This window comes from Phalacrocorax aristotelis, chromosome 7 (assembly GCF_949628215.1).
Source record: "Phalacrocorax aristotelis chromosome 7, bGulAri2.1, whole genome shotgun sequence".
In the NCBI taxonomy this organism is placed as follows: Eukaryota; Metazoa; Chordata; class Aves; order Suliformes; family Phalacrocoracidae; genus Phalacrocorax; species Phalacrocorax aristotelis.
Window position 1 is genome coordinate 53,745,256 of NC_134282.1, and position 27,255 is coordinate 53,772,510.

Sequence of the window (27,255 nt, forward strand, 5' to 3'; positions counted from 1 at the left end):
AATAGTTGGTTATTACATTGAGAGTCACTGGGTTTTGTAGGACTACTCCATGTTCCACCAAAACAGAGCAGGAATCCAAAGGTTAATGTTTTGTTAATTCATAATCATTAATTCATCGGATTTATTGATGACTATTCATAATCATTATTTCACAGGATTTATCGATGACAAAGCTGGTTAAGAAGTTGTATCTGTATTACCTGGCTATCCTGGACTTTTCTCAAACACTGTAAGGTGCCACCCTACGGAATAAAAACTGTCCGTGGGAGTTGTGAGATGTTCTGCAGCAGTGAGATTTTCGAGTCTGGTTTTAAACTCTTAGTGAAATACATGAGACATAACAGGTCGCTTTGGCAGTTTAAAAAGTCTGTTTGTTCGTTTTCTAGGGCTTAAATTTACCTGCAGAAATTCTGCAGAATAAGTGATTTGAGAAGCAGGATAATTTAACAAAAAGATGTCGGGCACGGTTCTTCTCAAATCACAGTAAACTACCCCTGAGTTGTTTGGGTTTTTTTGTGGTTAAATTATGTTATTGGGCTTTTAATGGCCTTGGTTCTGGGACTATTTTTTTAATAGCAAAATTAGCGAGGAACATTGTGTGAATAGGATACGCGCCTGCCAGGACCTTTATTTTTTAACATGTGGTAACTTATAGTGAAACCTGATCCAGCTACAAATAAGACACGCTCATTTAAGCAACAGTCCTAATGGTAGCGGCATCCCCCACCATGGTAAGACTCCTGCTTCTGGTCCAAAGATGAGGATGGAGTTGTTAATGTAGTTCATCCTGCAACACAGCCAGCAATAAGGGCAGGCTGCTGTTATTTGAGAGCTGAGAGTAATTTAATATTCTAGCACTCAACTTAGTTTGTCTCCAACTCACCAAAATGTTGTATGGAAAGCACTGAGCAGTGCAGATGAATCCCTATTGGGAAGGACATGCATCGCTTGCTGTGCGTGCAGCCTTTCCAGAAACACTCCGACAGGAAGGAGAATGGAGTCCTGCTGGAAGCAGGAGCGAGTGCCTGGCTTGGAAGATGTCCTAGATGTGGTCCTGTGTTTCATGATCGTGCAGCCAAAGAATTCACAGTGCAGCCTACTCGGCAACGAGATTAGGCTTCAAAAGCGCTAGGTGCATTTTTAAAAAAGAAAAGTTTTTGTGACCGGGCTCTGTTCCAGGTGATAGCTTAGAAACACAAACCACAGAGCCCCAGAATAATACGTTTAGTGTCACAGACCCCAGAAACGATGCATCGGAGAAATACAGGCCGCCTGATTTCACTTAGTGGCTTGACTATGAAACCTAAAGCTTGCAAGTAAAACTAGTACGCTTTTTAACCTCTCCTGCTGCTCACCGTCTCAGAGTGCCTCCCGTGATTTTTTGTGTGTTTGTTTTAGCTGACAAAAAATGTTAACAGTTCCCTGCTCAGCCTCCAAATCTCCCTCAAGCTCCCAGGTAACCTACGTGGTCCAGTTAAGTGTCCTCTTTGCTGATGTTTGCAAGAGTCACTCATCAAATTCCGCTTCCAAACAGAGATTATGGGAACTGTAGCCTTGATTAAAATTATTCATTTTCCTTTTAAGGCATTAGAAAATTCTCAATTTAAAAGGTAAATGGGGGTGCTCCACGTTTTCAGTTTGGTCAGCAGTGGGTTACTGGGCTCTGCAGTAAAATGTGGGGCTAGGTTTTCAGGAAAACCAGAGCTCTGATCAGAGCATACTTCTGCATTCCTTGCAGTCAGCTGAGCAGTGGCGTTGTTTTCCAGATTCTTCCAACCTGTAGTTATTCATTTCCCTGTTATCTTGTTGTCAAAATGTATTATGTAGGAAATTACTGTTTGGTTACTTCTTCAGCTGTGTTCCAGAAGCAGCATTTCTGAAGCCTTCTAAAAATGTCATTTTTCCTGATTGCTAGTCAGATCAGCGTTTAGTAAAACGCCGAGGTGATTGCAGCCTGTCTGCGAAGATCCCAGCAGGCCAAGCCCGACAGCTCTGTGTTTTTCAGCGTGTCAGCTTCCCATCTTTTCGATCCCGTGGTTTTTTGCTTTAGATGTACCTGCTCTGCATCCGGAGAAGGGTGGCTAGGCAAAACTCGCACTGTGGAATGCATCCAGCAGGCAGTCCTCCTGACTTAAGCAACTCCTTGAAATTTTCCTTAAGCTCTCCAGGGCTATTTTGTTTGACCTTTATTTAGTTAGAGTATCCCTTCTAGGAAAGCAATTATTGCCAGCCCCTTGGGTGGTTGCTGTAAACCGGGTTTCGCTGTACCGGAGCAGTTGTGGTCACAAGCTCTGTAGTTAAGCATCAGTTCTGGTTTCTAACCCTTCCTTCTTCATAACCCCAAATAAATTAATTTTGGTTTCAAAATTTCCATAGCTTGTCTCAGTGTAGTAGTGACTTAGGTGTGGGGTTTGGCTTCTTTTTTTTTTCTTAACTGTATTGAATTAGGGAGAAAAAGAACTTGATTTTTGTCCATCGGTTTTAGTTAAATGACTGTATTATTCCAATTTCATCAGAAGCTTGAGGAGTGAAGACCTTCCAGCGCAAATCCAGCTTTTACAAATAGGAGGCAGCATTGAAAAACCTGCCTATTTTGATGAGTCAGGCAGAAACCTAAAAGAAAAATTAATTAGTTGTACTCATGAATCCTGGCTCTGATAGCTTCATGAGTAAGTAGTGAGAAGCTTTCCATGAGTTTCTTGAGCATTTCTGTTAAGTGCCCCCACAGAGCTACTCGGTCTCACAAGACTGCAGTTTAATCTAGCTCAAGGACTTTACAAACTCCACAAATCAGAGACCTCTTTTTTTTTTTTCCCTTCTTTTTAAATTCGTACTCTAGAAACATTCAGCGGCATCAGTTAACGCTAGTGTAGTGTTAACACTGAGCTATGAAGCATTTCAGTGTCAATACATTTTCAGATTTTTCCCATGGAAAAAATAACTTGTGCTTAATACCTGTATCCTGTATAGTTGTTTCTATTCCCTCCTTTTTTCACCTGGTTAAATATATCCCTCTATTTATTGCTACGGCACAACCTTAAAAATTCACAGGACGTTCAGCTTGATCAAATAACACAATGAAGACCGTTGCTTCTCGAGCGCTGAATTTCTTCACCTTATGCCTCAGTGCTACGTTTTGCTATTTCTGCAAATGAAGTAGAAAACTCCAAAGGCTCAGAATAAAACAAGACACTATTTTTTCTTTGGGAATTTCTCTTCAGTGTCTCATGTATTGACTTAAATGTATGAACAGCTATTTTTTTAATCCTGAAAATTTCTGGAGTTCTGAAGACTTTCCACGCAGAAGAAGCTGGTCTCAGGATATACACACGTGTGTGCGCATGCGTACCCAAACCCCCCATAATTTGTCCCGTGGATAAGTTGGTTTAGGGTATACTTTTACTGAGACAGAAACTGTGACCTTACTAGTGTATGAGATTCAGAGACTTATATAGGAACAAGGTAAAACCACAGGTAGGAATTGCTGAATAATTACCTTTAGACCAACCTGAGCAAGAACCTTCCCAAGAGGGCAAGCTCATTTAATGGTTCCTAAAACTCAATCTTGTGGATGTCAATGGTCATGCTTGATTATTTGCAGCAGTGTTTTATGAAAAAGCAATAAAAATGCATTGGGAGTGTACAGAGGAAAAAGGGAACAATAAATGGGTTTGGTTTTTCAATTGAGTCCCTTCGGTGTGAACAGGTAGAGGCTACGTTTCATGCTGCTGTGCCTTAGCTATTTGAAATGTGCGTATGTGTGTGTATCTACCCAAAACACTGCTGTGCTCTGCTAGCTTATGATCGACAAGAGACCAGCAATGAGAGGAAAAAATTCTTATGTTTGTTTTAGAGAGAAAGCAATTACAGTTACGGTTAAAGGATTAACCTGTTTTTCCAGCTACCTGTACACTTCTCTGCACGGCCCTTTAGAGAGCCACGCTAACCAAGTGCAAAGCTTGGCGAGAGGTAGGAAACGTCACGTCATACGCGTTAGATTATTCCTGATGTTAATTACACTCTTCCACTCCTTTCCTTCCCTCTTCTGGGCTCTGAAAAATATCCCACCGTCGGAAATGCTGCAGAAGTGACAACCACGTAGCCCCAAGTATCTACTGACGTATTTAGCCAGAAACATCTGCATGTGTTCGGTACAAATGTAGGTTACGCAGACGTGATATTTTAAGGAACTTGGGGAGCAGGTAGCGATGCTGCGAGAATAGCTGGTTCTCGCATGACTTGAGGTGTTAAAGGTAGGCTGAGTGTTTCGGTGGATAAAACACTGGCCTTTCGACCTTGGTTCCCGTCCAGCTAGAGATCTGGAAATAAATGAGTTTACTGCTGACACTCCAATCCCGGCAGACGAAACTTCACACCAAAATGCCCCCGCGTATAATTTGTCACATTTGGCATCTGCTACTAAGAAAAGAGCAAGAAGCGACCTGGTGCGGAGATGTAATCATCTTTCACCTTCCTGCTGGGGGCGGGAGTATAACGGGGACAATCCAGAAGTGCTTTCAAGTCTGGGCCTCTGAGCCCCCTCTAGACATTGCTGTCTTCTGCAAACTAGTTACTTGGAGGAAATCACCTGCCATTAGGTTTGTGCAAGGCTTTTGAAGTAGATTGGCTAGAAAGTCAGAAATGGGTTTTTCATTTTTTTTATTTTCAGGAATGATGTACAAGGAAGTTGTCCTTGTAGGAATAAATCTGAACGTGTACGATATTGTAATTTGCTGGTCTCGTTGAAACAGCAACTGCACTGCATTTATTATATGTAATTGCACTTGGCAGCATTTCTGGTGCATCTAAAACTTAACTTTGTCTGAAAAAAAAAATAAAATCACTATTTGGCCACAAAGTAAAAATGCAGCTACTCTATAAAAATGGGTGTATTCTTCGAAAGGTTTAGTAGAAGGCAGGCTGGAGTGCATAAAAATTCTTTAATCCTAGAGATCTTTTAGGCTGAAGCGATAAGCCAGAAATGCTTTGTAAAGCACACACATTATTTATTAAATACTGCCATTTCAGCATCAACGGACAAGTTGCAGAATAGGAGTATCTGCCCAGAGGAGATGATAATTTCAAAGACAGGGTGTGCTGGGGAAACCCAGAGGAGAGAGGAGCTGAAGTTTGGTTCGCTCAGTTCTGCTAACTTCCCTCTTGTGGCCATAGAGCCATAGGACCATGGCATTTCCTTCTGCACAAGCGGTTGCACGGAGGAGAGTGTACTGCAAAATAGCAGTAGCTGTGGGGAATGGGAAAATTTAACCCTTCACAGAGAGCGAGTCAGTGGGTGAGAAGAGGGAGTAAAAGCTATTTGCACCGAGCGTGGAGGTGCACTGGGAATGCCAGCCTCTGTTGCCCACGAAGTGTAGCTGAGCTCGTCTTCGAGCCTGTGTGGTGGTGCAGCCTGGCTTTCTTCTGGGGACGTGATGATGGCAGGCTGCTGTCGTTCCGCACCGTGGCTGTCCGTCGGGCTGGCCCCCGAAGGGGGAGGTGGGAGGAACACAGGTTTGGTCTTAACGCGCAGCTGGGGGCTTTGGCATCACCCTCTCAAAGGTTTTGGGTAGAAAGCTGTATTTGCTGATTCTACTGTTCTAGGGAGGTTGTGGGCTTTCTCTTTCTTCAGAAAGGATGTGATAAATCTCAGACTTTCAGTTGCTTTGAGAAAGTATTTCACTCTCAAGAAGTTGCCTGTTGGGGTAAGACCTCTGAAGGTGTGTAAAGTGTAGGGTGCTTTTGGTGTATGTTGCCAGTCAAGAACTACTCCCAAATTTCATTGACATAACAGTGTTTCCAAAGCAAATAAGCATCTCAGAGCTGTATCTGTTGAATTTGCTTCTTGAATTTGTCCAGGTAAACTTCCAAGCTGGACAGAAAAGAGGGGAAAGGTGCCGTATCTGTATTTATTTGTGGGCTTGAAGGACATGATTTATTTCCTAAGCCTCAGTAGCATATCTGCTACTGCTCTGCTTAGTGAGAGCAAACAGATCAGGAGACATTTTGAATAACAGGTTTGAGAAGTAGGTGAGGACAATGCACGGGCCTGTAATACAAGCTCTTATTGCATAGGTTGCAAAGGATTGGTTGACTTCTGGGCACACTATTAGGTGGTTTGCTCTTTGTTCAGACCTGTGAAGAAAAAGAAGATATAGATAGTGATGTTATCACTCCCTTCAAAAGAGAGGGCTTTTGGAGGGATTGCCTCAGTATTCTCATTCTCAGGTCTTCATCTAGGTAATGCGACTTCCTCTAGCTCCGTCGAAGCCAATAAGGTTCATACCAGAGCCACGGCACTCTATAAATTAAATATTAGGAGCAGTGTTTGAAGTTTAAAGCCCTCCCTCCTCCTGCTAGCTCAGATTTTCTGCTGCTGTGCTTTTTTCTTTATGCCTGAGCACCTTGCTGACAAGTGCTAATAACAAAATGCCAAGAGAGGGTCCAGTCGGAGTTACCGCACATTAAACATTCTGAACTTGTCCTTTTGCTCATAGATTGTGCATAATTAATAATTAAACGGTTTCAGTTGTAATGGGTTGACCTTCTTGAACTGTTCATTATTCACAAGGCAAAGGCATCACTCAAACTTTTTTTCCTATTGCCCTTCCCCATTCTCACTGTGTGCGCACAGTTCGTCTGGTTTTGAGAAATCAGAGGTTGATCTTGTCTTCTCCTGCAGCAGATCCCGGGTACGGAAGTGTTGCTTGAATGCTTAGGGAAATAGCTAGTCTTGGGAATAAGCTGCCAGGGGATGTAAGAGGCCAACAGTACGCTGACCCTTACAACCGTTTCTGTCTTTACAGCCATTTTAGCAGCATCCCCAATATGTAGGTCTTCATCTTATTGGTTAAAAGATACAGCATTTAATTAAAATTAACCGTTTCCCAGTTGAAAGTGAGTATACCTATTCCTCACTCCTTTAAAATCTTGGGTTTCTACTTTTTTTTGCCTCTGTAGTATGATTTCATCATGCAGGTGGGTAAAATAAGGCAGGCCGTTGGAGTGCAGCTGGACTGTTCCCTATGGTTACATCAGCTGTGACTGTATTGCATCCCACAGGCAGCGTAGGCTCGGTAGAGACGTGTAGCTTTGCTTTATTTCCTCATATTCCCATCCCTTTGAGTGTCAGCCGAAGTCCAGGGAACTTCAGGATTCAATGGAGGATGTATTTACTTTCTGTAGTTTTGGAAATGTTTGCTTTGTACCTAATACAAGGACACTGATTGCTCAGGTTACAGAGGTAGCAATACCAGAGCTTTTTCTCATTAGAAGTAGCTCTACAAACTACAAAATACTCTCACCTTTCCACTACTCGAATGGCCTTGCATCAAACAATATCAGAAATTGAAATATTTCAGTCATTGGTTTCCCAGGGCAGATACTGCGTAGATGTTTTCTCTTTCTAACTAAGGTAAAATGCAGTATTTGAGGCAGCTTTCCAGTATTCACCTTTGGAAGCGGTTGAGGGTCTGTACTTTCCTGGTTCAGCTAGAAGCGAAACCTGCCTCCTTCTCCCCTACCTTACCTGCGCTGTAAAGTACCAATTGGGCCATACGGAGAAGAGTGAGGTTGAAGTTTCTCTCTGCACTGATCTTTTTGCCCTCAAACACACTCGCCAGCAAGTATTTCCTTGAGATTGATGCACTCTCCCAAAAGGCTTTCAATTTGTCAGGCAAATAGCCAATAAATTTGTGGGTGCCCAGTCTAAAATCCTTGGGAAGACTGTATTAAAGCGTCTAGTTTTCGTACCGAAATCCAGTTTGTGTTCATCTCCACCCACCCCCACACACGCACCCCCCTCTGCCGGAGCTCCTGAGAGCAAACGAGCCACGGCATGGCCGTGACTGACAGGTCTACAGCAGAAGAGAGTGGGCATGGATGGGGTTGAAATCCCTGCATGGTACAGGACGATGTGCCCCCCCAAAATTATAGCATTTTACATTCAATTTTGTCCAGGTGACATTTTCTTGCATGCTTATGCGGGTGCACCTTGTCTTCAGGCAGTGCTGCCGTACAGGAGCTGCGTGGTCATGGCGTTAGTACTGACGGAGCGACTCCTTCCCTTGCCTGCATGAACCCTGACGCCACCTTCGCGTGGGAGAGCCGAAGTGAGACGCTGGTGGCTTCAGAGCAGTTCATCAGCTTCTCCTCCCTTCTCATAACGAAGTTTCATTCTGTTACGGGTCCGTCATCTCTTTGTGACGGCAGAAATTGTCACCTACCAAATTAGTGTGAAGTGCCGTGCTCCTGCCCTGGTCCCAGCACAGACTGGTCCGAGCTGGCAGCCCCATTAGCGGCACGGCTCTGAGAGGCTCCTCGCTTGTATTTTGCTTGATCAGCCAGGGTAGGTTGCTGGGCAGAGCCGGTTCCCTGGGAAAGGGGCTCCGATTGCTTTGCCCTGTAGTTTTCAAAATGATCTGTAATATGGGCCCGGAGGATTTCATAGCTGCTCTGAGAGCTGTCCCACCTGGGAAAGGAGCATTTCCCACTTCAGGTGGAAGGCCAGGAAGGCTCTGCTGGACAAGAGAAAACGATGGGGGGAGGCAAAAGCTGCTGGGTTCCGCGCTGTATAAACAAGCCTGACATTTTGCTCTGCATTTTCTGTGTTAATATGAATAATTTTCAAGCGCAGTTCTTTGAAGTGGAGAAAGTTTAATTGCACTGCTTATTTCCTTATGTTCCTTCCACTCTCCAGTGGAAACCTTCCTATATTGATGTCATTTATAAGTTTAGAAACAATAACCTCTCCCTCGCCCGGTCTAAGTTCAAAGCGAATTTGGGCATGTTATATCAAACACTCCTTGTACTTAATGGAAGTCTTTGAAAATTGTAAAGCAATTTTGGCTTCTCCTTTTACTCTTCAGTTACTTTTGATTTAATTGTATTTTCCAGCAGTTTCCAATTGTTTGAATTGGAAACAAAGCCTTAATAAGAGTTCTAGTTAATTTTCTGTCTTGTAATTACCGATCTCATTTTTCTGATAATTGGCCACAGCAATTATATGTATATTTACTAATCACATAGGAGGCTCTGCAGTTGTGTCTATCTGCCACCATTGATAATGGCACACACATTGCAGAGGTGCTTTTATCATCTTCTTTTTTCCACTACATCAAAGCTATTTCCTCGCATTCTCAATAATGAATACATGCATGCATTTGACACAGTTGTGTGCTAGAGAAATTGTTTGGCTCCCACCAAATGCTGCACGCTCTGAGTTTCTTGCCTGCAGCGCTGGAAGGTTGTATGTAATGATATATTGCTCATCCAAATGGCCAAAGCACTCCAAAGCACAGTGAGATTAAAATAAGTCATTCCTTTGTTAATTTAAATAGGTGCATGTATCATACTTTGCAGGGTACTTTGTGTAGGGATGTCAGGGAGGAAAAAAGCCGCCGAAAGGTATTTTTAATAGCAAATGAGAATAGATGAGAATGGAGTCATTTGCAGCTGCCTGTTTTATGTGGCTCTCTTGTTCCAACTGTAGGTCTAATGAGATGACACTGTTAAAGTACTCTGCAGTGTAATTTCATTACATCCTGAGCTGTTACACTATAAACACAGTGGAGCTCTCTGTCATTCTTGGAAAAACTCCTAAATTCGTAAAGCCCTTCTTTGCAAATGGTGATGTTGTTTGTTCCCTGTTTGTAATTTTTTTTTCCTTCTGCTCTTAATTTTTTTCCCCCCCCTTTTGTAAATACTGGGGGGTTATTTTCACTATATTGGTAAATCCTGCATTTCTTTCCTCTTAAAAATTCTTTCGCCTTTTAAATTTGGAAGAGACAGCATATGAGGACAGCCTCTAAAATGAATAAGTGTAAATAAACATGAGTGTAAATAAATAGCAAATGCAGTGAAAGAAACAAAGGTCAACACAAGAATAATTTCACAGCTCTTTGTTAATTACAAGACCATTTGTGTGTTACTTAAATAATCATTAATTTCTCATTTACACTTTCCCTACCTTCCTTTTTACCCTGTGGCTATCATTGTCCTTTTTTCACCTCCCTTCAGTGTCTTTCCACATGTTTTTACCCATTGTGTAATACTCATTAGTTGAAATTCAGTGTTTTATAACACATTCTCAGAAGAATTTGTACCTTTCTCCCTCAAATTCTCTGTGTGAAAAGGGGGCTTAGTCGCTTCCTTGGTTTTTTTCCCTTTTTTTTTTTTTCTGTTTTGTCGTCGCTGTTATATTACTCTCCTTCTAAAAAAAATTATCTTCTCTCCTTCTGACTCTGCTTCTTGTTTCAATCCAATCCCAGGAATCGCCGGTCCTTCCAGCCGGGGAGTTCTCTGAGCCATTTGTACACTTCATCACTCAATGGTAAGCTCAGTTTGCAAACATGCCATGCCCTCAATGTAAATGATACATGCCATTAACTCTGCAGCTCTGCGAGACCTTATGGCTTTCCTTGCATCCTTTCTGAGAGAAGAGGGACTTGGGGGCCTTGGGCAGATGGGGCAGCAAAGCTAAGCAAACTGTTTAAATTATGTAAACGTTATTTACACAAAGGGTCGTAAAAGTACTTACAAGGGTTTTTCCTGTTTTAATAAACCTGCCCTGAATGTGGGTGCAGTCTTGTGCGCCGAGACTCCTAGGAATTCATCTGGGGGTAAAGGGGCCACAAAGACTCGTGTGTATAATATCATTATTCAGGGCTTTTTAAAATATTACTTATAAAATTGCCTCAATATTTAGAAAGGCAAGCAGCCTTGATTAATTCGCTGGCTTTTCAGTAAGTAATTTTTACTGAGAGCCGTATTTTAAAACACACCACTGGGTATATTTTCCTTCCTTAAAACTGAATAGTTCATTGAAAACCTTGTAAATTAAAGGAGAATTGGGGAGAGGAGGAATTCGTAGACTAAAGAATACAGTTATTGAGTGACTAGAGAATAAAAATATTGAGGGTAAGCTATCCTAAAGAAACAAAGTGAAAGGAAAATTTTTTTTTTAACTGTCTCATCATGCCCATGTGTCCATGTGTCCCCATTCCCTCCCCCCCAAAAAAAAAAGGGGGGGCGGAAGAAACAAGCTTGAATTTTGCACAAATACGATGTGTTTGAGGGAGAAGCATCCCTTCTGCACACATGATGCACTTCCAGGGCTGGATGCTCAGCTGTGCTAAATCAGATGGAGCCATCTCAGCGTGTGCCGCCGAGAGGCAGTCCTGCTTCGGGGGCGCGTCCTCAGCGAAAACAAGGCGCCCGAAGCCCTCGGCCCCACGCTGGTCTATAGGTCGGGCTTCGCAGCGCTTGCAGGGTCTCTGCCGTATGCCAGGGCCACTGCAGCGAAAGTCGTCTAAATGAAATGGAATTTTGAATACGTAAGGTGGGAGAAAGCGCCTCTCAGGACTGACGTGGCGCGTAACCACGCAGACACAAGAAGCCGTCTGATTATCGGTTAATTAAAGTAGCTAAATAATTAAAGTTTGTGTAACGTGGGCCTCCGTTTTCAATAGTTTCAGTTTACAGAGAGCACCGCTGTTTGGAGGATTCTGCAGCGCAACTAATGTGCGTGCAGGTCTGTGCTTTTGATCCCTGCAAAAAATTGATGACAGACCGTTTTAAAAAAATTCTCGCTGAGGCAGAGGGAGGGATAACCTGTGTTAAAATTTCCACAGATGTCAAACTGAAGCATAACTGATGGTGGCTAATAGCCTTGTTTTCCCTGGGGACGCAGCTACTTTGGACTGTCAGATTAGAACTGCTACCAACCCACTCGTCAGACAGCTTGCATTACTTGCTAATGCCTGCGTTATTTGAGGTGCTTGTAGTTATTTGTAGGGAAGGTAAATTATGTCGTTGATACCCCCGGTTTATGGCACAGGTCACCTAGTATTTTAGATATGGTGTTATATTGGCTGAACCGTTCCGTGCGAGGCACTACCGCTTAAAAAAAGCAAATAAGAAGAAACTATACACTGTCTCAGCAATCAATTCCTAATAAGTATTAGAGATGTCGAGTGAACGGCGTATCAGGTTTTATGACTTTATGCCAATTACGCCATAAACACGGGCTGTTTGGATGTAATCCAATTAGTCAGTAGGCAGCTCCTGATGGTCACCTCTGTGCCATGTTATTGTGTTCCTTCATGCAGCTAAGCACAGCCTTCAATAGCTAATTGCACCTGTTGCACAGAAAACTAGGACTATTTGGATGAGAAACATGATCTTATAAACAGGTTAATGCTGTGTAATGAACTATCACCCTGCAGTGTAATGGAAATAAATGTGAAAAAATTAAGGTAGGAACCCCAGGGTATTGTGCGCTCTCCTGAAGCTGTTTGGTGTTAGAGTTAAATTTCCCACCTGTTTGTATAATACTTTGTGTCGAGCTACGTAATAATCCCCAGCAAAAGGAGAATCAATTTACCCTGCCTTCTGAGCTGCCTGGTTTTCCATGGTCTCTGTACTTACACACTCGCACGGTTACAAACAGGGTACACCACTACTTCCCATCAGGGAGGAGGGATGGGAGGGGAGGAAGAAATCCATTAATGTCTTGGCCACTGGTGGAACCCTGTCTTCCATCGGCACCTGATAAAGTTAAGAAATGCATAGAAATTCTTTGCTCTGTGTTGAAAGAGGGTATCTTCAATATTTAAGCAAGTAGAATAAATGAGCAGTTGTTTATATATCAACATTTTGTTTTATGACACATAGCATGAAAAAGCAACCAAAGGAAAGGCCAGCACCTGAAGATTTAATGGTAAGTGAAAGTTTGGAGCCCCTCAGTATGTATTTGTCTGTGGATACTTTTTATTCACGTATATAGAAGCGTTCGTGTATATATCCAATTTTTTTTCCTGCATTTTTCAGTACGTGCAAATTCAAATCCAAACTCTTTCTGGCTTGTGTAGCAATTAGGTACTTAGAGAGAGCACACAAGCCAAAGGTTGGAATTACGATTCCGCTGGATTAACGGGCGTTCTGCTCTTACCCTCGTCGTGGCCAAAGCTTCACTTGTGGTTTGGGGAGTTAATACAGAACTTTCACAGCCAGTATCGAGTTTCAGTCAAAACCCTTTTGATGCTTAATACACATTTTTTTCAGTCGGTGTGTCTGGGGATTACAGCTTAATGTAGGTCACTCTTTGTCGTCATTTGCCAGTCTTAACCTTTCGAAATCTGAAGATCGAAAACAGAGGATATGGTCAAAAAAGTGCGTTTTTCATGAAATGCAGGAGCTACTGTTGTCACTTCTATTCATGTAAAATGGAATTAGATTGGCTACAGAAGACTGAGGTAATATGTAGCTTTGGTTTGTCCATAGAAGGGCTCTCCGTGGTGGAATCTGAGCTCAGAGACCACTTCTTTTGCTTGCAATTGTCATTTTTTTCGGTAAGGCAGGAAGAGGGTACCTGCTCTCACGCTGGTCCCTTGTGGCGGTGTGTTGAGTGCAGAGTGCTGTTTTGACTGGTTTTAGGCAGCCAGAAAATTACTATATCAAGCAATTATTATGACTATTTACAGTAACTTGTGTTGTAGATGAGTTGTAGTCCCCTCTGACTCGCATCAAATACCTTTGATTTTTAAATGTTTCATTACTTTTATGTATATGCTATGTTTCCTGTGACTTGGAGGTTTATGTAAAATCATCATAATTTATTTTCTGTGCATTAAATATCTAGGAATAATTTTAGCAGATTTTAACAAGGACGTGTTTGCATCATTTCATTTCTTGCTACATGCTGCGAACTGCAAGTAGAATAAGCAAGTGTTTCTATTGCAGCTATTCTCTAGTTAAAGGCTAATCTCTGAAGACGCCCTAGGGCAGATACCTCACAATCCAGGCTAGTCTCAGTTTAGATCCTGGTTAATAAAGTATTTAACTGTGAATCTAATTTTAAGGATATTAACTTCAATAGATCTACGTCTGAAGTTAGACACCTGCTTAAATACCTTGGTAAAATGAGGCCTTAAAGTTCATCAGAGCCCCTCCACTTTGCGGTGGTGTGTGTCTCGTAGGAAAGGCTTCCGCCGCCTTATTTTGTCTTTTTTATTAACTTTTGATGGTTGGAAAATTCTTGCAGTTAGTCACATCTGAGAAAACTTGGAACAGGTTCTAGAGATGTAGACACATTTACCTTGTGCACTATTATGCTATGGCTGGATAGCTTAGCTATTAAAACAACGGAATAGGGTTTCATAAAACCTATATCTGTTTGTAAATGCATGTTTCAGTGATGCAATAGGCCTGCCACTTATAAATAAAACATCTGCAGATCGCACATACCCCCATAAGTATATATGTATGTTTGTAAGCAATAACACCACTCCAGGGTGTAGAGTCATAAAAACGAGGCCAAAGGGTGAGTGCCTGCAGTACCAGGGAAGTGCACAGATTTATCTTTACAACTACATGCCCTGGAGTGTGCTAGTCCCCTTTTAAGGAGGTATTTTGTGAAATAATTTTAAAATTATAGCGGCTCAGGAAGAAGAAGAAAAAAAAGCCTTCCTACTTTTTAAACAAAATCTTTTGTTTAATGCATTTTTTCCCCTCACGCTACTTCCTATTCAATTATAAATGAATTTGCAACAGCAAGTACTAAAGCATGGGGTAGGCTGCTGCTGAAATAAGTGACCCAGTCCTTGCCTGTGATGCGGCTGACCCTCATAAGCTGCCCTAAATTCCTTCCTCCAGCCGATGGGCTCAGAGCACCCTGTGCTTTTCTGTAACAGACTCACTATTAGCTCAGTAGCTGCTCGCCCGTCGGGCCCGTTACGGTCTTGCACTTACCCGGTCTTGTCAACGAGCACTTTATTTATAAAACTCCTTATACATTACCATATATATGTGCACACACTTAATATATCTACGTACACACGAGCATATCTGTACATACATACACGTACGTGTAGGTACCGTACTTTGTTGGAAAACAGGGCCAGAGCAAAAGCTGTTAAATATCCTCTGAATTCTAGAATTGTTGACCGCAATAGCCTTTCTAATTCCGCGTCATCCCTTTCTGAAACCGCTGTTAGATATCTGATGGATATCTCCATGTGAACGACCTGAGTGGGTAGAGTGAGGCAGACGCTATCAGTGAAATCGTGGACTTGTCAAGGTCAGCTTACCGTTGCTTTAAACGAGCGCAGGATTTCACCTTGTTCATTGGGTTGGGGGTTTTTTTTATTTAGCAAAAATGTACCAGCAGGGATGAAAGGTGTAACACATAATCATCGTTAGCTTCAGACAAAACAGCCGAGTGCAGGCGTTCTCCCCTATGGACATCAACCGTACTGGAAGTCACTATTTTGTAACCAATTTAGTATAATTAAAGACTGAAAGCAAAATGAAGGGAGCAGAACATCAATCTTTTTCTACTCTCCTGATAATCAGTGAATTGTTAAATGCATTTCAAGAGCCGACTAACAATACCTGGAGTGCCAGATTGGCAACTCTGGCGAAGTCACGGGGTTACATCAGGGATGGATTTACCCTGTCTATCATGTTAGGAAGCCCTTTTTTTATAGAAGTCACTATGCACGTTTTGTCAGAAGATAGGGCTAAAGCCAAGGCTGTATGAAATTCCTGAATAAAGTCAGGCTTTCTAGTACCATAGATATTCTTGCGCAAGCGAACACCGGATTTCCCTCACAGCTGGTATAAATCAGGTCCCCATATTTGCCCTCGGTCGCTATGCCCTTTCTTCCGTATACCCACCCACAACACAGGATATAACATCGGTTTCTCTGGGTACACGTAATCAACAATTTAATTGTTTCAAAGTATTTCAAATCACCAGACTTGTTCCACAGGAGTGAAAACCAGTGATTTCACCAAGCAATGGGAAAATTGTCCATCCAGGGAGAGGAACAATCTTTATAATTCACCGGTGGTTATTCTGAACCTTGTGCTGATAGCGTCTGCTCTTTTGTCTCCAGTTTGTTCCCTCTTAAGAAGCGAAAGGCATACAGTCAATTAAATTGAACGTACTCTTGTTTCAGCACCAGGGAAGACGGCACGACATCTTAGCCTATTCCTCCGTCTCCCTACTCCCCCCTTCAACCAAGAAAAGGAAAAACTCAACAAGTTTTCTGTACAAAGATTTATTTCCCCCACCTCCGTGATCCTCCCGTTTTCATTTAAAATGTGGCGTTTTCTGGCATCACAAGCCTGGCTCCCAGGGAAGTGCATAGGTGTGTGTTTACTGAGTGTGGTGTGGCCGTACGGGTAAGGTTTAAGCTCCCGCTTGTGCCGCGTGTATGGGTAGGCATCCGCAGGCTGGTTTGGCTCAGGAAGCTGTAGATCTGACTGTATTTACGGTATTTTTCAGAAGCTTTCCATTCTAAGCTCTATTTAATGGAATCTATGCATAGTAAGTAATCAGGTCAGAGAGAAGCAACATCCCCTGTTTGAGATCAATCGCTGGCTAATACTTTATCTAGGCCACTTTATTATCTCATGCTGATTCCATTCCCATTCTCCTCCTCCTTTGTAGCATGCACTTCAGCTGTGGTAAAAGTACGTATCGCATACATATTAAAAACATATACCCATTCTATCTGTATGTAAATGTGTGAGACACAGCTGGATATTGCAGGAGTTTGATTTACTAATAGTTATTATCTGTTCTAGCTGTTCAGAGGCAAAGAGAGTTTCAGAAAACAAGCTAGCGCAGAAATTGCCTTTATGATATCACTATCCTGCTTTGGTAATTGTTTAAAATCTCTTCTTTAGCTGGAAGCTTGGCCTTTTATTTTGCAGATCGTATGCGCTTTTCAGAAAGCCAGCAGAATTGTTGAAGTCTCTTGTTGAGTTTTTTGTTGGTACAGCATTGAACTCTGCATTGCTACATATGGCTATTTAAACGAAAGCCGTTTACTTAAAGAAATTGTATTTGAAATACCAAAAGCCGAGCATGTAGCAGTTATTCCTTTACGCTTTCCCATGGATGCATAAAAGTACAGTCTTTAAGATGCTGCTTGGATTTCTCAAGGAAAGCAATAGGCAGGGAGAGGCAGTGCTTTTGACCAAGGATATAGTCAGCTTCTGCACTGGATTATTTTTGCACAGATCTTCTAATTTTTGCTCAAGTCTCCAAATTTTAAAGGCAACTTCTAGCTTTGCTCCTTTTTTTTCAAATGTGAATTACTGATGCTTTTTATGTTGGTGTTGTATTAATTTAGAAGATGGTATGATAAATTGTGCATCTTCTGTTTCAAAACCACGGACCTGCCGAAAAACATGTTCTTCTTTCGGTTTGTTTTTGGTTTGTTGGGGTTTTTTTATTATTTTAATGCCTAGTGCAATTTTGCAATTTCCCATTCCTGTGCATTCAGGAATCCCTCTCTCCGTGTCAGGAATGGCGTTTAGACCAGGCACCCCGATCTTATTAGCTACAATGGGCATTTTTTCAGATAGATCATTTGTTTGTATATTTAAATGTGTTAAGATATGTCTCAAGATACTACAGACTCTCAAAAATGGATTCTGGCTGGCTGTTCCCCCATCTCCAACAAGTATAGGAAATTAAAAATGTGAAGCTTTTAAGTAGCTGTATTCTAGAGGGTCTGGACAGTAGCACGTCGTACCAGGTAGAGCTACACTTGTTTGCACCTCCTTGTGTTAAACCATTATTTGTAGCTCTTAGGAAATACTTTTATGGTTTAAACAAACAAATGGAGGATCAGCATAATCCCACCGGGATTTTCGTATAAACCTTCAGAATAAAGCCAATAAAATGCCGCCACTTTACGTTTGTCAATAAGAGGGATTTCGCCCAGCAGCTAATTTGGCTTTTGCATTATAGCAGTGGCATCGCGGCCGAGTAGCTGAGATGGCTGTACAGGTTGGGGTTCTGATGGTGTTAACTTTTGAGAAAGACCAGAGAGGGCTGTCGGCACTTTGCATTTCACAAACACATCCTGTAACTCTTTTGAAGACAGCTTTACAGATAAATGTTTTCCTTCTGCATCTATCTAGATGTTTATGCATCATTGCTGGATCACAGTGAGTGAAGAATTTTCCTTCTTTGGCTACTTACGAGCACTGGGTTTTTTTTCCCTGAGCCGGTGCAGGATCCCATATCAGCAATGATTTGTCCAGCATAAAAGTGTCTGTGCATGAACCTGTGATGGATAGCTTTGTTTGCAAACATTTAGACTCTCCTCTGTCACAGTGATCCTGGTTATTCACCCCACGACAAGCGGAAATTCTGACAGACACCAAAACACATGCCAGATGTGAAGGAAAGGGCTCTCTCCTGATTTCCCAAGGAAAAAAAAAGCACAGAGACAAGTATTTTAGCTGCTGTAAAATATGATAAGTATTAAACTCTCTCTGCAGTCTATCAGTTGAGACATACAGTGGACAAGGGGATCTGGATCAAATCCGGGATACATTGGAGGCAATGTCAAAATGTATCTTGACTTCGTTAATGCCAGGATTTCACACTAGGGCTCAGGATGCGCTTGTTACTGCGTGTTCCTCATCTTCCTTGCTCAGGGCAGCTCAAGAGTTGGAGAAAAAAATATGTATTCTTTCGGGTGGCTGTGTTGCTCATCTGAAATGGGGAAAGGGGGGTTATGGACCATTCCCCCTCTCTTTAAAAAGGGGAAAAAAATAGTCTCTGTCCTTAGGGGTTTGATTTGTTCTTCTTTGTCACTTGAGAAATCAGCTATCGAAATGGAGAAATACATTATATCGGTGTCACTAAATCCAGCAATTACAGAAGACTAAGATTGTGACAAGGTTAACTTGGGAACATCAGAGTTTTAAGGTGTTAAACTCACTGTCTTCTGCAGACCCATTGCTCGTGCGACCACTGACTTTTTACAGAAAATGGGGACATCTGACTTTCTCTTTCTAACATGCCCTAAAGCCGCACGTTATACTAGAACTTTCCAGTGAAATGTGAAAAGAAATAACTTGAGTTGGCTCGAGGAAGTATGAAAATCTAAGGAAATTGGACAAAAGCAAATTGGCAAAGGCTTAGAGTGATACAGTTAATATTTTTGGTTACTTGAGTCTCCTGGGCTTTGCAGTTTAATTTGAGCAAATGTTTCACTTGGCACTTCTGGTTGTTCTGTAGTTCTCCAGACACAGCGACAAATATTTACATCTCACTCATTTTGGTAGCAAAACTGCAAATCTTTCAATTGTGATACACTGAGAAGTTGTGCCCTTGTCTTGTTGATATTTGTGTCTCAGCCGTCTTCCCTACATATTTATTTTAAAAATCAAACAAAAATCTGTTAACAGTTCCAAAATAAGAGCCGTATCTTCAATTCCCAGAATATTGTCTTTTCTGTTCATTCCAAATTCATCAAGGAATTTGCTCTAACAGGCAACTGTTGAAAACTATGTACAATATTTATGGGTATAATAAAACTGGAATTTTAAATTGATTCAGATGCACTCCATGGATTAAAATTGCTGGCATTTGTGTAGTACCAGCTACTTCTGGGTCTGTATTCTGACTAGCACCTCAAGACGCTCCTGCAGTATTAAATAAGAGCAATAATTGCCTATGAATAAGTGGAGTATAAAGCAGGAGATACAGATACGGCTTCTTAGTGACCTGTGTGCATTATGCCTCAAATCCCTTAATCAGATTTGTGCCGGTTGATTCTTGCATCCGCGGAAATTCAGCTGGAGGATCAGGGCCTAAAGTAGTAAAAAATCAATTAATACTACTTTCTAATTTGTGCGGTTGACAAAAATGCATATAAATAGGGGACATTTTTCTACTTAAGAGGGCCACACTGAAAGATTTTTAATTGGATTTTCATTGTGATTGACAGCATTTGATTATGACAGTAACTTTATTTGGCTGGACTGTTATAGCCCTCTTGTTCAGGGGGGGTTTTTTGGTGTTTTTTTTTTTTTTTCCCTTTTCCCATCAAAGCTCTTTTTTATCCGCTGAATCCCCAGCGGAGCAGCAGTGCCTGTGAAAGAGCCTTTTAGCACCTTTGTTGCAGCCATCCCTGGTGATGATTGGACCCAGCTGGTAGTAGATAAGAAAATGTGCCTTTCACAAAGAGGTTGCATCTCCCGTCTCTGCCGTTTCAATAATTTTAAGAGCCCCAGAAACCTGTTGAGGATTAGAAGTAGCTTTAGATGTGAAATGAGTGTTAAGTATTAGTAATCGGGAGATTAGGGCCCCGGGGACAATGGGAGATAAACAACTGCAATTAAGGCAAATCTGCCAGAGTAAACAAAATTTAGCAGAAACAGATGCCCTAACCATTTTGGGGGATTGATTGGAGGGCACCGAGGAATCGATTTTTGTCTTGTTTACACTTCCAAACCCCTGTGATAAACTGGGAGGCTAAATATTTCATACAGCCTGATTTTAGTTAATTTTTTTCCAGCTCCTCACAGTAGGCCTGCTCTCTTCTAACAGTGACCAGGCCCGAGTTTATTCAGCATTCACAGGGAGCAGCTAATTGTCTATGAAGGGCCCCTGTGTTTAAATGGGCTTGACAGGAATTTAAATTTTGTTTCAATCAACCTCTGTGCTCACAGCCTGCTCCAGTTTCTAATTTTTAAATTAAACATGATTTTTTTATTTTTTTTTTTTAAGCTGCGGCCTCTCCTCCAGAGCCGGCTGCTCGCGCTCCCACCCAAGGCAGCTGCTGCAGCACGGGAATGCGCAGGTTTATTAAGGCCGTAATAGCAAAGCACGATGAGCCGCAGCCGTGGAAAAGTTCATTGTCCCATAAATGTGCATCTGCCTGTTCGGATTTAATGGGAGATGCTGGGGTAAACGCTCGGCTGGTGTAAATCGGGACGGCTCCGCCGGCGTCTGCCTGCACGGCTGGAGTGAGGCCGGGTTTCCACCGGGGAAAGGCTCCCGGTAGGAAACGGTGGCATTAAAATACAAGTCTGAGAATGGAAATGGTTTTCGTGGCCTTGGTCGTTTGTTCAGTGACCTTGTGAGACATTCAAAGGAAATTTTTTTTTTAATTCCGAGCCAACTAGTGGTGGTATATATTTTGCCACCTTTTCTGTGTTTTCAGCAGGGCTCCGCACATTTTTTCGGATGTCGTTTCATACCTGTGCTTCTTCTGCTCCTGAGACAGATTGGACAGTATGTTCATGCTTGTTCATTTAATACTTGCTTTATTTAGTCCCTTTACTAAACCTGGCAAATGTGGGATGTTATTTTGCACTAGATGCGGGCGGTGTGTAGGCACGTAATGCAACACGATAGGACGCAGTACTTTTAAAAACAACTTGTTCATTTGCAGAAACTTCATCATGGAAACGCTAGCGAGGTGCAGGCTGTTTCATTCTCCCTTTTTGCTTGCAGCCAGATCATTTTCTGTTTTTTTTTTTTTGTTTTGTTCATTGTAGTTATGTGTGTGTGTGCGCATGTGTGTATGCACGTGGCATTTTTCACTCCCAAGATTTGGGTGAAAAACATTTAGGAGATTATTTCCATTTACCCCAGCTCAGTGACTTTTTTTGTTTGTTTGTTTCCCCTGTCAGTAGAAACCAGTTTCTCAAAACTTGGAAATAACAACTGGTTTTTCCACCCTTCTTTCCCAGTCTAGGGGAACTCTTAGACTCTGAAGGAAAACCTACATCAGCTTTTAATGTCTGACTAGCTCTGTTTGGTGTCACTGAGACCCGTCTTGTGCCCATGGTGGGGCATGAGCTGAAGACACTTCTGCAGGTGCATCTACATTAACATTAGAGTTCAGGTCAGGTGTGCCTCTTTGGTGTGAATCTCCTGCTGTTCCAGAGCTACCACTCTTTCATTCTCATCACAGACAGGTCTTGAAGCTCATGAATTGAATCGATTTCAAATGAAACCAAACCAGAAGATGTGCTCCAGGCACACACCTAATGAGCTCCAGCTACTAATGGGCGTTGTGTCCGCAGACCAGACCAGAGCTGGTCAAAAGTAAAACCTCTTCCATCCCTGAAACACTGCACCAACCGTTTCACTCTGCGGATCTGCTTCTGTTGTCGACAGCTTGCTAATGTTGACATACTCTTATCAGCCTTGGGCCACTCTCTCTGTTCCTCTTCTGCAGCTCTTCTTAACCTCAGCGGCACTTGTAAAAGCACGCTCCAATTGTATTTCGGTTGCCTTAGTTTTTTTTAAGAGTCATCACACAAAAAAAAAAAACCAACCTTTGATGGGAGTTAGCGTCTTTTGTTAGCTAAGCATCAAGAGGCATGCCAAGCACAGTTATCGGTTTAACAGCAAATATCAAAAGCAGAACTGCTGTGGAAAGAATGATCTGCAGATGGGCAAATAGACTCCTCTGTGCCACAGCCAAAACCAAAACTCTGTAGTAAATTTAAGACTAGTATATGCCACAGAAAGAGAACAGCAAAAATCAGACCCATCCACGTACCCCCCCCACGCGCACCCGGGGGTCCTGCAATAGGGGGGGATTGAGTTGTTTGAGGTCAGGTCCATGCTACGGAAGTCAGAGGAGCTGCGCTGATTCCTGCTAATCTGACCTGAAAAAAAAATTCCCTCGTGACTCCGAGTCTGATGATGATTTGCCAGCCTGGACACACCAGCTAAGTGCACACGAGGTCTCCCAGGACTGTTTTCAGGACCACCAGCACATCCTTGGGCTATGGCCAATGCCCAGAGCTTCAAAAGAAGGTGGAAAAAAGGGGTTTAATCATAATGGAAGGATCTGTACTGCTGTTTAAAAGTGGAAATTCAGGTGTGATGTGTGGGCAGTTCCTCTTCAGATTAAGGTTTTCAGGTTTAAGTTAAGCTGTTTTTCCTCCCGGTCCAACCGTTATGCTTGGAGTCTGCCATTACTTAAAGACAAATTCTGTAAATTGCAGCAGAATTTCGGTGCCTCAACAAAACTACTACATCAGCTGAAAATCATTTGCAATCAACTTTATCATATAAAAATAACAGTGCATTGGTAACCGTTAATCTACAACTAGATAAAATGCAAAAACAAAAAGACCACAAAAGGAATCTTTCTCAAAAACAAAAGGGATAAAGAAGAAATACAGCTCCAACGCTTCACCGCTTAGTAGTGTTATCCATTTATCTTTGCTTGATACATTTTGCATCATCCTTTCACTATCTGAAATATCACCAGAGGGATAAAATCATTAGTGTGCTAATCTAGATAGCCATAGTTCTAACACTGACCTAGGCTAATCTGCCTTTGCAATTTCAAGAACTATGTTTGACTCCTCTGAAAGTAACCTTAAATTGTAGTCTTGAAAGAATTCCAGAACTGTATCCTTCACTCCTTCTCCTAATGAGGTTATGACCAAATGCTCATTATAATTGCTTTAGACTCCTTTTAATTTTCAAGCTTATTAATCATAAGAAGAGTTATTTAAAATTGCATAAATTAATCTTAGATTAAAAGCCCATCAAAGCCTCGAAACAATTAAGAATAAGTAGGATTTCCCTGGGGCAGCAAGTTTTATTTTAATAGTGTAGTCAGGTGGATATCAGAACATTGAAGTATGGTAGTGATTAATGTATGCAAAATTTAAATGAGAGTTTTTAAATGGCAAATCTAAATCACATATTGACCTAACTGTAGGCTTTAACTGCATTGTCTGTCATATATTTAAACTGTTTAGTAATCAACATTTTAATTACAGTGTATGTTAGGGAGACCACGCAACAAACAAAACTCACCACTTCCCGACACTCTGCGCGGAAGCGTTTAGCAGGCTGGGGCTGTGCTGTTAGCTGCGCAAATAAGGAATGAGGAGAGAGAGCAGAAACTTCAAGGAGACTAATGATACTTGATTTTGCTTATGGATGTGTTCTTGTCCCCGCCCAGAAAACGCCGCCGATCGATGCGGCTTTCTGGCCCTCTTTGCTACCCTCGCCATTCTCTAGGCAAATTGGTCCTTTCTGCTCTCTGAGCTGGCGGAAGCTACAGGTGATGTCCTTGTGGGGGTGGGAAGTTCTGTGAACACATTATCTTCTGGGTGCTTTTGTCTTCTGACTCTTGGCGTCCCTGTGCCCTCAGCCTGCCTGTGCTGCCCGCAGCTTTGCGGGCTCCTGCGGATCTGTTGAAGCACTGTGTCTTTGGCCTGTGCGCTGGGAGATTTCACTCTAGCAGCCAGCCGAGAACAGGCTCTCAGGGACGCTGAATTCCTCACCAAGCACAGCGAGAGACAGTCCTTGCCCTGAATAGTCCCTATTCTGAGGATAGGATCTGGGGGAGAGAACTGGGCCGGTAAACACTCGGTCCCAGATCAAGCACAGCCATGCAAGTACATAGCAAAAGCTGGTACTTTATGCTTAAACTTGCTGTGATTTGATGTATGTGGTCCTATTGCTGCAGGTGCCGCATGGGAGAGACAAGGAAGCTTCATTTCTGGAGGAGAGTGTCTCTCAAAGCCAGGGTTGACCTTGCTGGAGCTTTGGGAGGCTGGGGGCTCGCTTTCTAGACACGCACGCTAAGCCTCCTGGTCACGGCTGTTTCAAGCGTTTCAAGCACTCGCCCTTTTCTTTAAGGGGCTACGTCCCATGTTCAAATCACATCCTAAAACTGCAAAAGTAAAATGAGCTGCAGCAGCCAGATCACACTCAAATAGTGTCTTGCAGGCTCTTTTCACCCGTGTGTATATTCTGTGCCTCCATGGATCAATGTGAGCGTTTGAAGTCTTCCGATTTTTTACCCCACTCAAGCCGTAGAAGTGAGCGATGGTGGGAAGCCTGCTGCACGGAGCAACCCCTGGGGGGGCCTCTGACACCTTCTGTGCCTGTGAATTAACAATGTTTTGGGAGTCGGCAATAGAGTATTGGCCTGAGGATTCCTCACTGCTATTCCTGGCTGTGGGAGCAGAAATCGGCCTTGTGGATAGCTAGCACAGATAATTAGAACAGCATTTAGTTTGACTTGTCCTTGGAGGCAGGAGCTCTAGATGTAAAATCCTCCCCTACTGGAGGCAGTGGTAAAGTGATGAAATCTTATACGTGCTGAGGTCTCCAGAGGGGGACATGGGGTCGGTCTGGGGTAGTTTGGGTTACTCGGCACTTTGTGTTTCCAGGCATCCTGGAAAGAGAGTGCAGCTCCAGAGCCCAGGTTTGTATTTGTCCTGTTGGAGGTCTGACTTGTGTTCCCATTAAACATGTGAATGGGTGAGAATTTCCCCTCGAGTATGTGCCCTCAGTTAATTACAAGAGCCGTAAATAGCATAGGTGCATCGGTAGCAATCGGAGAGCTAGCTGGGATGATAACCGTGGTGCGCTATTTTACAGCCGAGTTCTTATTTTCCAAAATTGCAGGGCTTGCACTCCTTCAGCCCACTGGGGATGAGTTCCCAGCCAGGCTTTTCTGATTTAACATTTGCCCTGTGCCCATCTGATCGAGCTTGTGTTTAAGGAAAGAGGGCACCTCCAGTGGAGGAAGGCGTGGGACATCCCAGCTGATTCAGGAGCACAAGTGTTGTGATTTGGTCACGTTTTGCACTGAGTTACTGTAGACACAGGCTGGAGTTGTGCCGAATGGCTCTCGGACGTGGTGGTGTGGCATGAAAACGGGTGCGGATGCAAACAGACGGGTCCCAGGTGTCCTGTGGGCAGCAGTTGGGCTGTGCAGAGCTGGGTCAGAGGGTGCTTTTCCCAGGTCTCAACTCCTCCTGCCAGGGAAGCCTCACCGGTGTCTTTGGGGATTAGGGAATGGCAGGGAAGGGGCGGGGAGCAGGTTTCCAGTTTTCATTTTATTCTTAAAAGTTGCCCCAGTGCTCAGAGGTGCCATGTTTTGTGCAGGAAAAGCTCTGTGTTGATGCATCTGATGCACCACAGAGACATTCAATGCTTAAAGCAGTGACGTGCCATTTCTAATATTGCCTAATAAACTGCTGCATTTTGTCTTCTCCCTCCCCTCCTTTAAAAAATGGCATCAAAATTGCATGTTAAGTGGAGAGTGAGCTTCCCTTAAAGCAGCCTGTAGCCATCAGTAATATTTATTTTCTCTATTTGTTTTAAGCCTGTGAAGACTGTGGTTTCCTCCATACTGTCCTGATGGAGCCCTGACCAGCAAGCGTGCAATGCCCCTAGCCCTAATGTGCCATTAATGATAGGTTAATGTACAGTATAATGTTTTTTGGACTATGGGTTCATTACACTTCTGAGTGCAAGGTCCTTCTGCAGAGCGCCCAAGGTCCCATTGCATTATATCATGCAATAAAAATACCCTTTTCATATCACACACTAATAAACTGTATTTGAAATGCTGTCTAAGGGCACTGCCATCGTCTTGATAGTCTGTGTCTGCAACAGTTGGGATCTTTTTATTATGGTTTTTGTTACGCTGAATTCAAATTTTTAAATTAAATGCATAATTTGTCTGTGCTTCTTTGTAATAAATGGAGCACAGTCCTTTAACTGCACAGTCTGGGAGGATGCCTGTAAAGAGAACATTAAAAGGACGGCACTGTTGCAACCAACAGCGATGCTGCTTAGTGCCTAACGTACCTTGCGTAAGCACGAAGTCTTTTATTGTCATTTCTAATTTGCTAGGCGTTGTGCTTACGTTTGGCCGTCATGTAGTCGTTAACACGAGACCCTGGTCCCTCTAATGGGTCCCTCCTTCCTCCTCTGTATTCATACGGTTTACGTTAACGTCCGTCTTTGCAGCTCGCTCCTGGCTGCAGGGAAGACGGCCTTTCAGCATGTCGACAGGCAGCCCCCAAGTGTTTGCGGCAGCGCCTGTAGCCTGTGTCGGCTCTGCCGGTTCTCCTGCCCGCGGCGTTGGAGCAGCGGCGGTGCTCCACCAGACCTCATGAGCGGTGCGGCACGTGGTGCCTCGATGGCGCAGCCGGTGCTGGCCTTGGCCGTGCAGGATTGGAAGTCAGGGTTCTGCTCTTCTTGCCACGGAGGAGAAAAGAGGGAGCGAGGGCATTGCCCCAGGAACTCGCTGCTGCTTTTGCAGCCACTAGAGCAGTAGGAGGTGCTGAGGTGGTGCCATCAGGGCACCTGGCTGCGATGCTGGCAGTAAGCGCAGCCCCTCCAGCCTGGCTGCAGCGAGGGCAGGAGGCCACGGCACTGCTCATCTTCCTGTGCAACCTGCTGCTCAGGCCATCAGGAGGTGATGATGTGGGTTAGATCTGGATGTGCTGTCATAAAAAGAGCAATATCACTGAGCACCATTTGGGATTAAGGTTCCTGTCCATGTCCTCCCCATCCCCCTCATGTCCTCTGTCCCAGGAAACACCACCGTGTAATTTTTGCAGATTTACAAGGAAATTGGTGATTGACTGGTATTTCACGTTGGGAATGTACTTTGTGGCCATCCTGGCTAAGGTCAGTAGCTGCCTGTGGCATGGACCCTTTAA

The 27,255-nt window shown here is 43.1% G+C and overlaps 1 protein-coding gene across 6 annotated transcripts in view; it reads left to right on the top strand.

Moving 5' to 3' along the window:
* MAP2K5 (mitogen-activated protein kinase kinase 5) overlaps positions 1 to 27,255 on the top strand; it is a 143,143-nt gene that overhangs the window by 104,251 nt on the left and 11,637 nt on the right. For all 6 annotated transcript variants that reach the window (XM_075100775.1, XM_075100778.1, XM_075100776.1 and 3 more), the window contains 2 exons: positions 10,266 to 10,327; positions 12,670 to 12,715. In XM_075100775.1, coding sequence (XP_074956876.1) covers positions 10,266 to 10,327; positions 12,670 to 12,715 — 108 coding nt within the window. The remainder of the gene's footprint in view (positions 1 to 10,265; positions 10,328 to 12,669; positions 12,716 to 27,255) is intronic.